The sequence below is a fragment of the Crinia signifera genome, chromosome 7, assembly GCF_055691185.1.
Source record: "Crinia signifera chromosome 7, ASM5569118v1, whole genome shotgun sequence".
Taxonomy (NCBI): domain Eukaryota; kingdom Metazoa; phylum Chordata; class Amphibia; order Anura; family Myobatrachidae; genus Crinia; species Crinia signifera.
Window position 1 is genome coordinate 178,516,862 of NC_139223.1, and position 13,785 is coordinate 178,530,646.

At 45.3% G+C, this 13,785-nt stretch overlaps 1 protein-coding gene across 1 annotated transcript in view; it reads right to left on the minus strand.

Annotated features, from left to right (window-relative positions):
• Positions 1–13,785, minus strand: part of ABCA12 (ATP binding cassette subfamily A member 12) — an 85,545-nt gene that overhangs the window by 43,478 nt on the left and 28,282 nt on the right. The window contains exons 17-22 of the mRNA XM_083154497.1: positions 13,465–13,645; positions 11,431–11,649; positions 5,748–5,944; positions 4,533–4,690; positions 1,165–1,401; positions 296–434 (exon numbers count right to left, since the gene is read on the minus strand). Coding sequence (XP_083010623.1) covers positions 296–434; positions 1,165–1,401; positions 4,533–4,690; positions 5,748–5,944; positions 11,431–11,649; positions 13,465–13,645 — 1,131 coding nt within the window. The remainder of the gene's footprint in view (positions 1–295; positions 435–1,164; positions 1,402–4,532; positions 4,691–5,747; positions 5,945–11,430; positions 11,650–13,464; positions 13,646–13,785) is intronic.

Consider the following 13,785-nt stretch of genomic DNA (forward strand, 5'->3'; position numbering starts at 1 on the left):
TCCCGATTTTAGCACACAATGTCTGTGCAGGGAGATAGAGGGGCTGGGGACATGTCCAGCTGCTCACAGAGTGCTGGCCATGCCCCCCCCCTCCCCCAGCGGTGAAAACGAGGGAGTGGTCTTGTGCGAGTGAGGCAGTTAATTGGCCATGCCCTCTGACCATGAGGCCACACCCCTGAAATTTATGGCGCAAGGGTCCCAGCTGCCAGATTCTTCAAGTTGGGAGGTATGTGTACAATATTCTTACAGATTAAATTCATCAAGCGACGCGTTTCGCACACGTTCTGTAACTTACCATCTCTATTGGTGATATTGTAAAAGTTTGTAGAGGGACTTTCATTCGCTGTATATTCTTCTGGGTTAGGGATTTGTATGGCTCTCTTGGATAATCCCTGGCTGTCCTCTAGCGGATCATCAATTAGTTTTAGGAACACCTAAAAGACAGAAAAAAAAATTATTATAGTGTAGTCTTAAAAGAGGATGATGCATTAAGCATTGGGGGTCTATTTATTAACATTATTTTTCAATAAAGTAATGTGAAAAGGGGTGGTGTTTTCACACCCTTTTTGCATTATTTTAGTATCACCTGAATGCATTGTTTCTGTGAAAAACTCCACCAAACCCTTTTATTCGCATTTGTTTAGTAAGCAGATCGCAGTTCCCATACTTATAATGGTAAATGCCACTTGGGAGAATTTACTAAAATAAAAATGTAAAAAAAATTGCAATGAGCCCTGTGATATTAACACCGGCTTCCGCCGCCGAATCACAGGGCTCACTTGCAAATTGGGATGGACACAAAAGCTGATCACTCTGTTAAAAAAAAAGCTAAAAAATACTCACCTCCCCAGGGTCCAGTGACCACTTCCCCAGTGAGGACTGCTCCGTACTGCTCCTGGTGCAGTAAAGTGATGCTGCAATTCGGCAGCTCATTTTACAACACTGTTGCTCGCAGAAGGAGGAAGCCCTGAAGACCAGCAAGTGCTGCAGGAGCCGATCCTTGGGTGGTGAGTATGAATCAGTGGCGCGGTGAAGGGATGTCGCAACGGGGAGGGGGTGGGGGGGGGGGCAGGTTTCATTTTTTTAGCTAGAACCACGAAATCCACAGAGTGGACATTTACAAATTAAGGCTTATGTGGCAAGTAATTAAATGTGTTCTCTCACCTCTTCTATTGTGGTATCTGAGATGCCATAACAGCCAATACGAAGGGCATTCAGGTTAGCATCCAGATCTCGTAGGAGAGATAAGTAAGCTTTTGATATCTCGGCACGGAACGTTGGAAGGACATAGACAAGTTCTCCACCCACGTCCTCTTTGAGTGTTGCTTCGGGGATATGCGATTGGATAAGAGCAGTTACTCTCTCCGAAACACACAGCTTATCATCGTGCTGAGCAGAAAACTGGAATAAAAGAAATATAATTGCGGGCTATAATTACTGTGTCTTCTATTAAAGTTTAACAACAGATTACAGATTTAAATAAAAAAATTATCTCTCCGATTATAAATGCCAGTATATTACTCAGTTTCTGTCAATGAGTGTTGTTCAATGTTACATAGGATTGGCTTTTAGCCTTTGTCCAATCATACGCTGCCTTCCTCCATCAAGCCCCTCTTTCCAATCCCTAATAAATGCAGTGCTCAAACCTTACGCAGAAAATTTGTTTTTTAAACACAAATCCTCATATACCACATTACTGAACTTAACTTGAGAGCTCTTTTTTTATTTAGTTACAATAGTAAATAACAGGATTTAGACCCATAACCTGTTGCATTTACCGCACTGTTGAAAACACCCTATTTATTTAGCTATTCGATTCTGCATGAAAACAGTGTGATTTCAAGCTATAGGAAGCTACCTGTCCTTTCTAAAAAAAAAAAAAAAAAATCAGCAATGCAGTTGAGCTGATTTATGTAGTGTGCAGCCACACATCCAATCCTGTGTAGCCATACATCCAATCGTGTGTAGCCACACACTACATAGATCTGCTCAGCTGCAATGCTGGTTTTGCAGTACAAAGCGAGCTTCAATAAGTTAGTTTGTTCATTTTCAATCTTTCTATGTATGGGCAGATAGCTCAATGAATACAGTGTCTGACTGCAATGCCAAAGGCGATGGGTTTAAATCTCATGTATGTCAACATCTTGAAATGTATGCTTTACCTGGGCCTGCTCCTGCCAGAGACATCGGGGGGAAATTTACTATGGCAACACAGACTGGTCACAGTGGTAGCATCCCAGGCACCATGTTTCTCTTGTACATGACTGCAGCTGACTGCATATACATGTCCCGCAAATGGCAATGACATGTCTAAATTTTTGCTACCCGCTATCATCTCCAAACAATAGGGATGGCCATCAGTGTATCTGCCATCGATGGTTGCCATTGATGACAGCATACCAGGCTAAGGATGACCATCAATGGTCCCCCCCCCCAATCTATGGTCATCTCTTTTCTTTCACCAGCTAGCCCGTAGGCCAATCAGAACATGGGGTGTGTGGCTTCATGCATGTTAGGGGTGGAGCTATTCTCTGTGTCTGGCATCTTGGGGAAAATATAAATATAAACCTGTTTGGTTATGCTGTGCCATCGATGTAGGGAAACCATCTTGTTCTCCCCCATCGATGGCAAAAGTATTCTACAATGACCATAAACCATCAATGACTATGATTCATCGATGGTCAATGGCCATCCCTACCAAACAGTCACTACCTGCCAATCACTTTGCCGTGACATCCTCATTGCGATCAGGATAGCAGTATGAGCAGTCTGCCGATGATCGCTCCATTGTGTGAACATCAGCCAATAATGACCCAGTGTGTTCAGCTAACTTTGGGAGTTCTCCTCATAATCTATATACTGTAGATGACCCTCTTTATATTGAGGGTGATCTATAGAGGAGGTGCATGTATTACTCACAGGGGGTAAGATAAACGTTTACTGTGGTCAGGAGTTGGTATATTAACCAGTGACTGTACCGACTGGCCGACACCCCCCCCAACACATACACACCACCTTATATGAATATATGACTATATTATATGTGTTTGTATGTGTGTGTGTGTGTGTGTGTGTGTGTGTGTGTGAGGGGAAGTCTGCCACAGAAGCGATATCAACCGATTTTAATTAACTAATTTAAACTTGCAGGGTGCCCCCTTGGGAGCAGGAGCCCGGCGGCAGATGACTCCCTTGCCTCCCAGAGTTCGGCCTCTTCCAGGTATACATATTCTTTTTAACTATGCCACAGATTGCTAACATTAATTCCAGTTTCAGATCTTTGCGCAATCAACAATTGTGTCTTTCATTCTTCACATGTGATCTCATAATCATGTATTCAACTTGAACAGACATTTAACGCGTTTGGTTGGCTCGCTTAAAGTTATACTAATAGCGTGGATGCTGGGAACGGCTAGGAATAAGGTTATTAGGGTTTGCAGTTAGTATGCGGCTCTCAGCTCTCACTTGTTAAGTTTCCATGGATAAAGAATACCGTGTCTGTGTCTAATTGTTTGGCCTTGTATATCTCCAGTGCCTTCATTAATGTATGGTGTGTGCATTCAATCACAAAGCTCTTTTATACCCGGGCTTATGGAGCCTGTATAAGTAAGTTTGGCTTCTGCCTCGTGTCCTAGAGCCCACTTATCATTGCTTTATACATGCACGGTGCATCCTGGTGATGCCGCCTCTGTGTTCTCTACTGGCCTTGTGATTGAGGCATGTCTAGATTGTGAATTTAAAGCCCCAGAGTCTATAAGCCGGTTCACATTTCGGGCCAAACCAATAAAATGCAGAGAAGAATTAACTCTGTAACTATTGTTCCGAGAACTGTGCTGAGAACGATGCCGGCATTTATTTGTTCACCGCAGACAAGATTATGTTATATTACTGTTATGTTATATTACGCCATACTTACTGTGGTCGTCAACAATTAGTTCGATGGTGTCTAAGGTTGACATGCACAAAGTCAATGTTGGAAAAAGGTTGACACATGAAGAGGGAGGTTTTCAGGTTTTTTTAGTGTCAATGTCGACACTTGAGTAGCTGGGCCCCCAGTTGGTGAGCTGGGACCCCTCGCATGACGAGCGAAGGGCAGAGTGGAGATACAATTGCTGGATTCGCGGGTCTGATCAAGGGGCGGAGCTACATGATGCAAACTCATGCCATTTAGCCCCACCCTTACACCAGGGACCAGTAAATAGCTTCAGCTTGCATCAATACAGGTGAGGCTAAATGATGTCACTGCCGGGCCCAGAAGCTCCTCCTCTGTGTCTATGAGCTTCTCCCGGACAGGAGAATTAAAAAGTAGGTGAATATGCCTCTACCACTGACAAATATCGATGGCCATCCTTAGCTGCAACCAATATCTCTAGTATCTGCTGCAGTGCCCCCTTGTGAAATTGCTCCAATACTCAATAAATACTTGATAAATAGGCCCAATAAACCTCTAAAAAAAAAAAAAAAAAACTTTTTTTTTTTTTACAGTATTCCGTACATTTCTCATCAGTTCTGGTATACGGCACCTAACAACTCACCTTTTTGCTGATGGTGAGATGGTAACCGCTTCCAAATTTCTCTTTCAGGAACATTGGTGTCCCACAGCACCTCAGCCCTCCCTGCTCCAGGAAAGCAATGCGGTCACTGAGTACCTCTGCCTCGTCCAGGTGATGTGTAGACAAAATTATCGTTTTGTCTGGAAGTAAATAGGACATTGTTTCATTTAAAATGCAGAAAGCCACCTTCACAGTGCCTTGTTATATCATACAGTATGCGTAAAATGTACCCCCCCCCCCCCCAATCTGGAACGCTGCCAGCCAAATGCCCCCAAATTCCAGTAGTGCGTGAATCATGGTGTGTATTTTGGGGCACAGGGCACCTCTGCAGGGGCTTATCTGCACATTCACAGCACCACTCCTGCACGTCATGTACAAAAAGGCAACACGGTCAGCATCCAATCAATACCCCCCTCTGAATCCACCTCATAATGTTGTAGCCAATGGTATAAGCTCAGATGTATAAATGGTAGCCAATGGAATACACCAGGGATCAGTCCTGTATCTTGTTTTGTTTAATGCATTCATTGGCAATACGAGATTACATTTTCGGTGGTTTGGCCGTCGTCCGCATATGCACCAAGCCTGTAATCCGATCATCGTGCCCACCTGCTGTAAGTGATCCAACCGGATCCCTCCAACATTCCCCGCGGCACATGCATCACTCAACTCATGGGTAGATAGAACTCTGAGTTCTAAACACGGAAGTCCTATCTTTTACAAATCAATGCATTTGTGATGGGGACATATACAGTAGATAATGCTAGGCATCCTGGGAGGCACCTTCCTAGATCCCCATTCACAAATAACAGACACACAAGAGAGATATATGGTAGGTTATTTTCGCGTTTCTCGGGTTACCGGATGATCACCATATTGATCACCATTTTGAATTTTCATTCAAAGTTATTCTCACATTAGCATAAATGGCAATAAAAGCAACACATTATATATTACAATCATATTGGTATTGTTTATTTAAACGGAAAATACATTCTAACTAATCAGCCTTGAGACTGTAGACATCATATATGTGTATTGTTCTATTAGCCTAGTACACCTGGCCTGGTCATTATTCTGGTGTAAATAGGTTACTTCTGCAGGCAAATTGCTATGAATTTTGCTATCTCCTACCAGGGCTGGTACATTGTGCCGATGCAGGAGAATGAAAGTGGACTGTATTAGTTTGGTTCTTACCCTTCTTGTGTTTGGAAATGACCTCCCAGATACCGCGCCTAGAGCACGGGTCCACTCCAGTGGTGGGTTCATCTAAAATGATGAGTTTGGAGCCACCGATCAGAGCTATGCAGATGGACAACTTCCTTTTCATCCCACCAGATAAGGTCATCACAGGTTTTTGGCGGTGGTTGTATAACCCGGTGTCTTTCAATACCCTGGAAACAAAGCGACAAATTACACACCGAGGCCCAATATTAATGTAGCAAGGTCAATATCGATATCATTGTCTATGACTTCAAGTAAAATCCCTGGACACAACTTTATTTATTTTACGGTGTCATCTAGACTCAATGATACAGCCAATTAGTGTTAGGCACTAGAGGGAGGTTTCGGACTAGAATTTAGGGTTAGGGGAGAACAACTTACTGAAACTCCGCTCATTAGAAGCCTGCACCAGAACTCATAATCACATGACTGCTGGGGGCCACCGGGATAAGATAAGACACCTCCATGGACCAACATTCGATAGTTTATCTCATCAACATGTCTTCCATGTAGACATAATGAATGTAAACATGGCCACTGTCAACCTGCTGGGCATGCCGACAGGCTGTAGGTCAACAGTTCCACCATTAATACCCAACCCTGTCATGTGTTACAATATACATATATAATGGCAAATACTTTAACAAGGTCACGTGAGATGCAACCAGCGAATAACCCAGCTGGCTGTGGTTACATCCCAAGCGGCTGTGTCAGGTAAGTGGTCAAAGCACACCTGCAATTATTGTTACAGTGGCTAAGAAAGTTCTGTGCAAATGTATCAAGAGAACCGCCCTATAATGGCAGTGAGATACAAGTTGCTCTCCAAGGCGAGATGTACAAAGCGATATATCCTGGCACTTATTGGGTACATAACGGGCGATTTATAATGCTGGTACGTAGCTAGCAGTTTAAATGACAAAGGGCAGCTATCCTGATGACAGCTGTCCCTCGCGATCACTGAATCCCAGGTTTAGGACCCAGGAGCCCTTCTGCAGCGAGACGAGGATCCCTTTCAGCGGGATATGGGTAGATAACCCCGCAGACTGCCATTGGATAACGACATCCAAAGATGACATTGCCCACCAAGTCCAATCTCCAGACTGCACAGATCCTGGTACATATGAAAATACTGTCAAAACTAAGAAACCAGCATATTCTAAGTTTTGGACACATTTTTCATGTTAGTACATCCCGCCCCCAGATCTTATTTATTTTAACTGCTTTATGATATAGAAAATTGGGATCCATATAATACTACACTTCCTCCTGCAACTCACCTTCTCATTTTACCAATCAGATTCTACGTCTTATTTAGAAAATAATAGATAGAATCTGATTGGTTGTTATGGGCAAGTTCCCATCTTCAATAGAACTCCCTAATAAACCCCTTTGAGTCTACCACTTGGTACCTACAATGGCGCCAAATGACTTGAGTTACGTGATCCTGCTACACCCTGTAGGCATTTGGGGGCTTGTCCCTGCGTTTTCCGATCATCCCCCAGAAAGGCAGGTGTTCCCCAGCCGTTGGAATGGAGGGCCGCTGAGGTCATCACTGGCCTCCTTCTCCCCATGGCCTTCGCAGCACCGGCCTGATGCCCTTCGCAGTGTTGCGTAATTTATGGCTTACTCTATGAACAAGGAGAATGGATTTCCCCACCCGTTTGAGCAGCTGTGTACGCATTCAAAGCCGCGCACAGGGACATGGGCCTTGCGGGGGGGGGGGGGGGGGGGTAGTGCGTTCAACGGGCGGGAGAACACTCGCAGCCCAGCAGGTGTGAATCGGGCCCATAGCCTCCTGTCTAATTATCCTGGTAAATGTAGCTAAATCTATGACGAGATAGAACAATCCATAATTACTAGTCCTTGATGATGTCTGTGATGTTGATTAAACAGTACAGTGTGTCCGTCACCCATTATACTCTTATGGGTCGATATACAAATTAGATGGCGAGCAGCAAATATATTCCGCAGTGGTAAAGACACATTACATGCAAACTGCATCGGAAGGAGCCTCTTAATAGGAATTTGCATTTATATTGTGTGTTCTATATATACAGCATTCCCGACTGCTCCACCAACATTCTGCAATCAATACAGGATCATCCAGTGCAAGAAACACGATGCAGCATTTTTGTTTGCCATCTGCTATCACTTTTCTGGACCATTGATCAGAAAGTTCTGAGCGGGAGATATATTATATATAACGGTGATAAATCAGTTCCTAGAGTAGAGAAACGACTGAAACGGTTCTTTGTTTGGTTTAATAAATCATCAGAATTCTTAATAATTATTTAGTTTTATTTCCACTCATTTGTATTGTAATAATTGTATCTATTTATAATTACGGCTGGGAAAGAAAGGGCGCGAATTAAACGAACAACAGGAGGACAGAGTCAAAAGGTTGACCACTAAATGGTTGACATGGACTTAGGTCGACAAGATTAAAAAAACAATATGGTCAAAAGGTTCCATAGTGCCAGACCCTAACACTTTCCCTTCACCTAATGAATAACCAATGCTCTTCCACTGGTACCTAACTCTCCCCCTAGTGCCTAACCCTAACCCTCCCCCTAGTGACTAACCCTTCCCCTAGTGACTAACCCTCCCTCTACTGACTAACCAAAAGCCCCCCCCCCCCCTCCATAGTGCCTAACACTACCCCTTCACCTAATGAATAACCCATACGCTCCCCATAATGGCTAACCCTAACCCTCCCCCTAGTCACTAACCCTTCCCCTAGTGACTAACCCTCCCTCTACTGACTAACCCTAGCCATCATCGTAACCCTTAAACCCTTAGGCTCCATACACACTAAACGAGGCAACCAATTTTGGCGGCGGTGGGGAACCGCCGTGGTGCCAGAATCAGCAAGGGTATATACCCTTGCCGATGCTGGCGGGGAAGTGAGCGAATGCCGGGGGATTAACGAGGATTCCCTGAGTGCGCATCTTTAACGAAATTTAGCGTACACGCCAGACAATGGCCCTTATTCTTATCGGTGCGGATATTCCCGCATTCTTACGGAGCGGTCCGCACGCCACGGTGTTTTGCCGCATGCGGCCATCGTCCGTAGAAACGCCCACGTGTCCTCCGCATTCGGACGGACTCACTCTTTAAGAACAGGGCGTGTTTACGGACGACATACAAAGCATGCGTGTGCGGGAGAAACACTCCGATTCGGCACGGTATTACAGAGTATTACAGAGTATGCTCGGAAATACCGCATCCGAACGGGAGCCAAGCGGTGCTACCGCCCGTAAGCGGAGTATTTACGCCAAACAACCCACTATGAAGTATCTTCTGCAATACATCACATGACCCACTTATTCAATTACCTATCCTCATAAAAAACAGCTTATTTGGAATTGGAATCAATGTGTGTGGTTTCATGAGTACATGTCTAATACACATGTGTATTGATAGTATTAAGATTCAGTCATGTCCATTGTTAGCAGTTTTTAAGTGTGGGACAAGTACAGCATATGTGGGGGATTACTAAGGTTTCCTTGAAGCAGCAATGGTTTCAATTAAAGCACTGACAAGCGTCCTATTAGTGAGTAATGAGTAAAGGAGTCGATTCTATTGGGTTCAGGTGTTAATGGTTGTAGTCATTAGGCGTACGTTCGCCTACCGCATGAACGAGTGGTGTCCGCAAAGCAATAGTACACTTGTGGACACCGCACATTTCTGGCCTTTTTGATCGCGTGCATTCGGAGTGGTTTCCGAATGTACGCCCCCCAACATAAGTGTACTCCCCCGTGTCCGCCCATGTTTCCGCCCCGTTTTGCCCACTTTGAAACTACGCCCATGTGTCATTCCGCATGACGCCCATAATACGCCCCTATTTCCCGACTGATAGCGGTGAACAGTTTTGGACGGGATTTGGCCGAACTGGTACCGAGTCAAGGCGTGGCACATGCGCGTAGCGTTCTCCACGCATGCGCAGACGCCGTAAAGACGCGATCCGTAAGTACGCGGTAAAGTCCGCGTCAATCAGAATAAGGGCCGATATCGGGAAAGGAGCTTCTGAGCGATATTGTTCACAATATCATCTAGCGTGTATGGGGCGTTATCCCTTACCTTAAAATAACAAAAAATCATGAGAAATGTACCAACTTTTTCTGTGTTGACCATTTGATCGTTGACCTTTTGACCCTGTCGGCTCATTGATTGTCTACCTATTGGCTGTTTATGTTTCATCCGAATAACGTTGGGTGACGATATAATGTTAGAAAGAATTTAAAACTGTTTCCGGATGATATGATGCACTCAGGGAAATGTCTTCGGAGCGCGCTGTACTATAGATATGTTTATAACAATGTTTTCTTCGAAGTCACACAGGAATAAATGTTTTCAGAAATGAATCTATTTCGAGGAAAGGTGACACAACATATGTACAGAGTATAAAAGCTATTTCATTTCAATACAGCGCTACACGTACACTGCATTGTGCTGATCGATTGGAATATACTAGATGGGTGTCCTGGATGTGCTACAGGTCGGCATTGGGTTTTATGATACAATGAGGGTGATTCAGGCCCACTCGCTGCGGAATGAATTTGCTCCCTGCCCGATGTTTGGGGTTTGCGCATGGAGGGGGTGTTAGGTTTAGGCAGTAGTGGTGGGAATTTAGGCTTTGGCTTTGGGAAGGGGGGGAAGAGAGAGTAAGGCTATGGGCTGATTCTAGGAATGTGTGAGAGCTGTGGACGCACAGTGCCCTAGAGGGTACCTACCTTCTCTGTTCCCTCCCCTAAATCTCCCTTGCTGCAGCCTAACCCTAAACCTCCCCTTCCCCGCAGCCCAACTCAAGGGACCCCGCTAGTGCTTCAGGCAAGTTGATCAAATTCCAGAACCAGCCACTTATCATTCATATACCGTTCCTATCTAATCACATCCTCACTGTACAGTCCACACCTATCCACTCTCTTTCTTTTTCACATTTTCCATCCTCCTGATCCCTGGCCAAACTGCTGGGTCACCGTATCTTACAGCACGCCAGGAACCTTTGGTTTTTGGTGGAATTAATGCCTATTTCCCTATAGATTGTAAGCTTGCGAGCAGGGCCCTTATACCATTGACAGTCTGTAAATACCCAGTTTGTTGCATTGCTGTCTCCTATTGTCAAGCGCAACGGAATCTGCTGCGCTATATAAGATACTGGGAATAAATAAATAAATAATAGTGCCTACACCTAAACGACCACCCACAGGAAACTCCGGAGGAGGTGGCTGCACCGCAATTCAAAATTTGAGTAGAGGAGTCACAGCAACTGCCACCAACTGCCACCAACTGCCATATCCAAACAGACTCATTAGGCAGTGGGTATGGCTGCCCTGTTTTAATTTTGAACTGTGTTGCAGCGCCATCCTCTGGAGCCGCCATTGGCTCGAACCAATCGGCTACTCATTAATAACCATTAGCCAACCAATTGGTTACTGGTTATTAACCTGATTTCATGCTATAGAGCAAGCATGTCCAACGTTGGCCCTCCAGATGTTGTGAAACTACACATCCCATCATGCTTTGCCACAGTTTTGCTATTAAAGAATGATAAAACTTTGGCAAAGCATGCTGGGATGTGTAGTTTCAAAACACCTGGAGGGCCAATGTTGGACATGCCTGCTATAGAGCCTCCAATCGTAGTTCTTGCATTTACCTTTTCACTTCATCATGTAGTTCTCTCTTGTTCAGTTGTGGAGCTTTAATGGATCCATAAAGCAGCAAGTGCTCCTTGGTGGTGAGGTGGTCAAACAGGGCATCATACTGCATGCAGACCCCCATACTCTTCCGGACTTGGTCCAACTTGGTGCGAATATCCTGACCATACACATAGATGGTGCCGGAAGTGGCACTGAAAAGCCCCATCAGCATAGAACTGCGGAAGAAGGAGAACTAGTTACATCGATCCGGTACGTTGCTGGCACAGATATCTTATAAGCGGAACCTACAGATATAAAACGTGAAGATATGTGACCTGTCTTGCCGATGTTGTTGATGTATTTTGTTTGATTTGTTTTTGTTTTTTTTCTCGGGTGTATTGTTTGTTGTTAAGTTTGATAAGGTTCAATAAAGATTTCACAATTACAAAAAAAAAAAACATGTATTCCTGTAAGTATGTAAAAAAATACCAAAAAAAAAACAAAACAGGGCCTGATGAAGTGCTGGAAGTAAATCAGGTGTATTCTGCTAAAAAAAAAGGACATGCAGAAAACCTGCACATATTTGGCCATGTGCAGACTTTTACACATCTGCGTTTGTATTTGGTTTACCATTAGACATCATTATCCGTTAGTATTCCCTCCAGCATGATCCATTCCACTAGGTACAGAATGCTCCATTCCGGGACTTGTCGTTGCAGCACTGTCCAAAATTCAAATAGAAGAGACGCACCAACTGCCACCCCAGTAGCTGCCAAACATCACCATCCAGGACTCTGGACATTTTAGCCCCACCCCCTCCGCAAAGAGCTGTGAATGCCGGTATTTGAACGGCAGAAGGAGGGGGTGCTGGGGCTACATACGGGAGGCTTGCCCACCATTCCGGGAGGGTAGTTAAATATGTTTATATATCTTACTGCACTTGTACATCGCTGTTGTAATTTGTCTGTATAGAATTCTTTGTACCGTATTTGCCGGCGTATAAGACAACTTTTTCCCCCTGAAAAACATGCCTCCAAGTGGGAGGGTCATCTTATATGCCGGGTTCAGGATGCGCAGGGTTAATGGAGGGGAGCTGTATGATCCCCACACCCACTGTACAGGTGCAGCGGGGATGGAAGCGGCAGCGAACGGAGCGGTGCTTTGAATCTGGCGCCGCTGCGGACGTCAATCCAAAGCGCCGCTAACGGATGCCGCCGGGAGGGTGAGGAAGGAAGTCCCCCGGCTGAGGAGCAATAGGGCGCTGGAAGCCGCGGGAGGACGGCGCAGAAGACTGCGGCGGGGAGAAGAGCTCCTGCGGCCGCTGAAGAGGCCAGAAGACGCCGGGATCAAGAAAGAAGATCTCCGGCGCCTTCTACAGTAAGAGGCCAGCAGGGGTGGAAAGCAGAAGAGCTGACGAAGCTCCCCCCTGCGGCCTCTCCCAACAGCAGGTAGGCGGCCCCAGGCCACCTACCCCTCCCTAGACCACCGGGTGATCGGGCACTAGACCCGTGGGTACAGATCAGGCCCCTCCGGCCTGTGGGCATGATAGTCGTGGGCATTTCATTGTTGGGCGCTCCTGGCTCTTTTTGTATTTAGCTGGGCCCTCCTGGGGCCCTCCTATTGTTGGGGGGTCGTTTTATATGCCCGGTCGCCTTATACGCCGGCAAATACGGTATATAGAATTGGTTTCCAGAGCAACGGGCAATAACAAACTACAGTGGGCCTGATTCAGCTATGGCCCATTACATAGTACTGTGGGCCTGTTCAGGTTTGTTAGCAAGCAAAAAAAAAGCACACAGCTAGACAAAATCATGCTGCACTGCGGTTGGGGCAGATGTAAGATATGCAGAGAGAATTGGGGGAGGTGTGTTTAACCTGAAATCTAAATTGCAGTGTAAAAATAAAGCTGTCTAACATCTGTGGACTACATGCAGAAGCAGCTAGTATTTACCCTGCACAGAAACAATATATATACATATATACTGATGGCCTGACAGCATTGATAAATGAATGGATAGAGTGAACAAATAGAGCGCCGTTCTTTTACGTACAGTGTGGTGGTTTTCCCGGCTCCGTTATGTCCCAGCAGCGAGGTAATGTGACCTTCGTAGAAATTCAAGTTGAGATTGTGGACCGCCAATTTGTCCTGGTAGGCCTTGGTGAGACCATGGAGGGAGACTCCTAAATTCAGGTCCGTAGGTTCCTGCTCATTGTGTGGATAAAGGTCATCTCCTGCAGAGGGGTAATGTGGTCAGTTATTCCAGTATTTGGACACTACAGAAGTACAAGGGGGCAGATTTATCTAAGTCTGGAGAGAGAGTGGAGAGAAATAAAATGCCAACCAATCAGCCTCTAACTGCCAAATTAGAGGC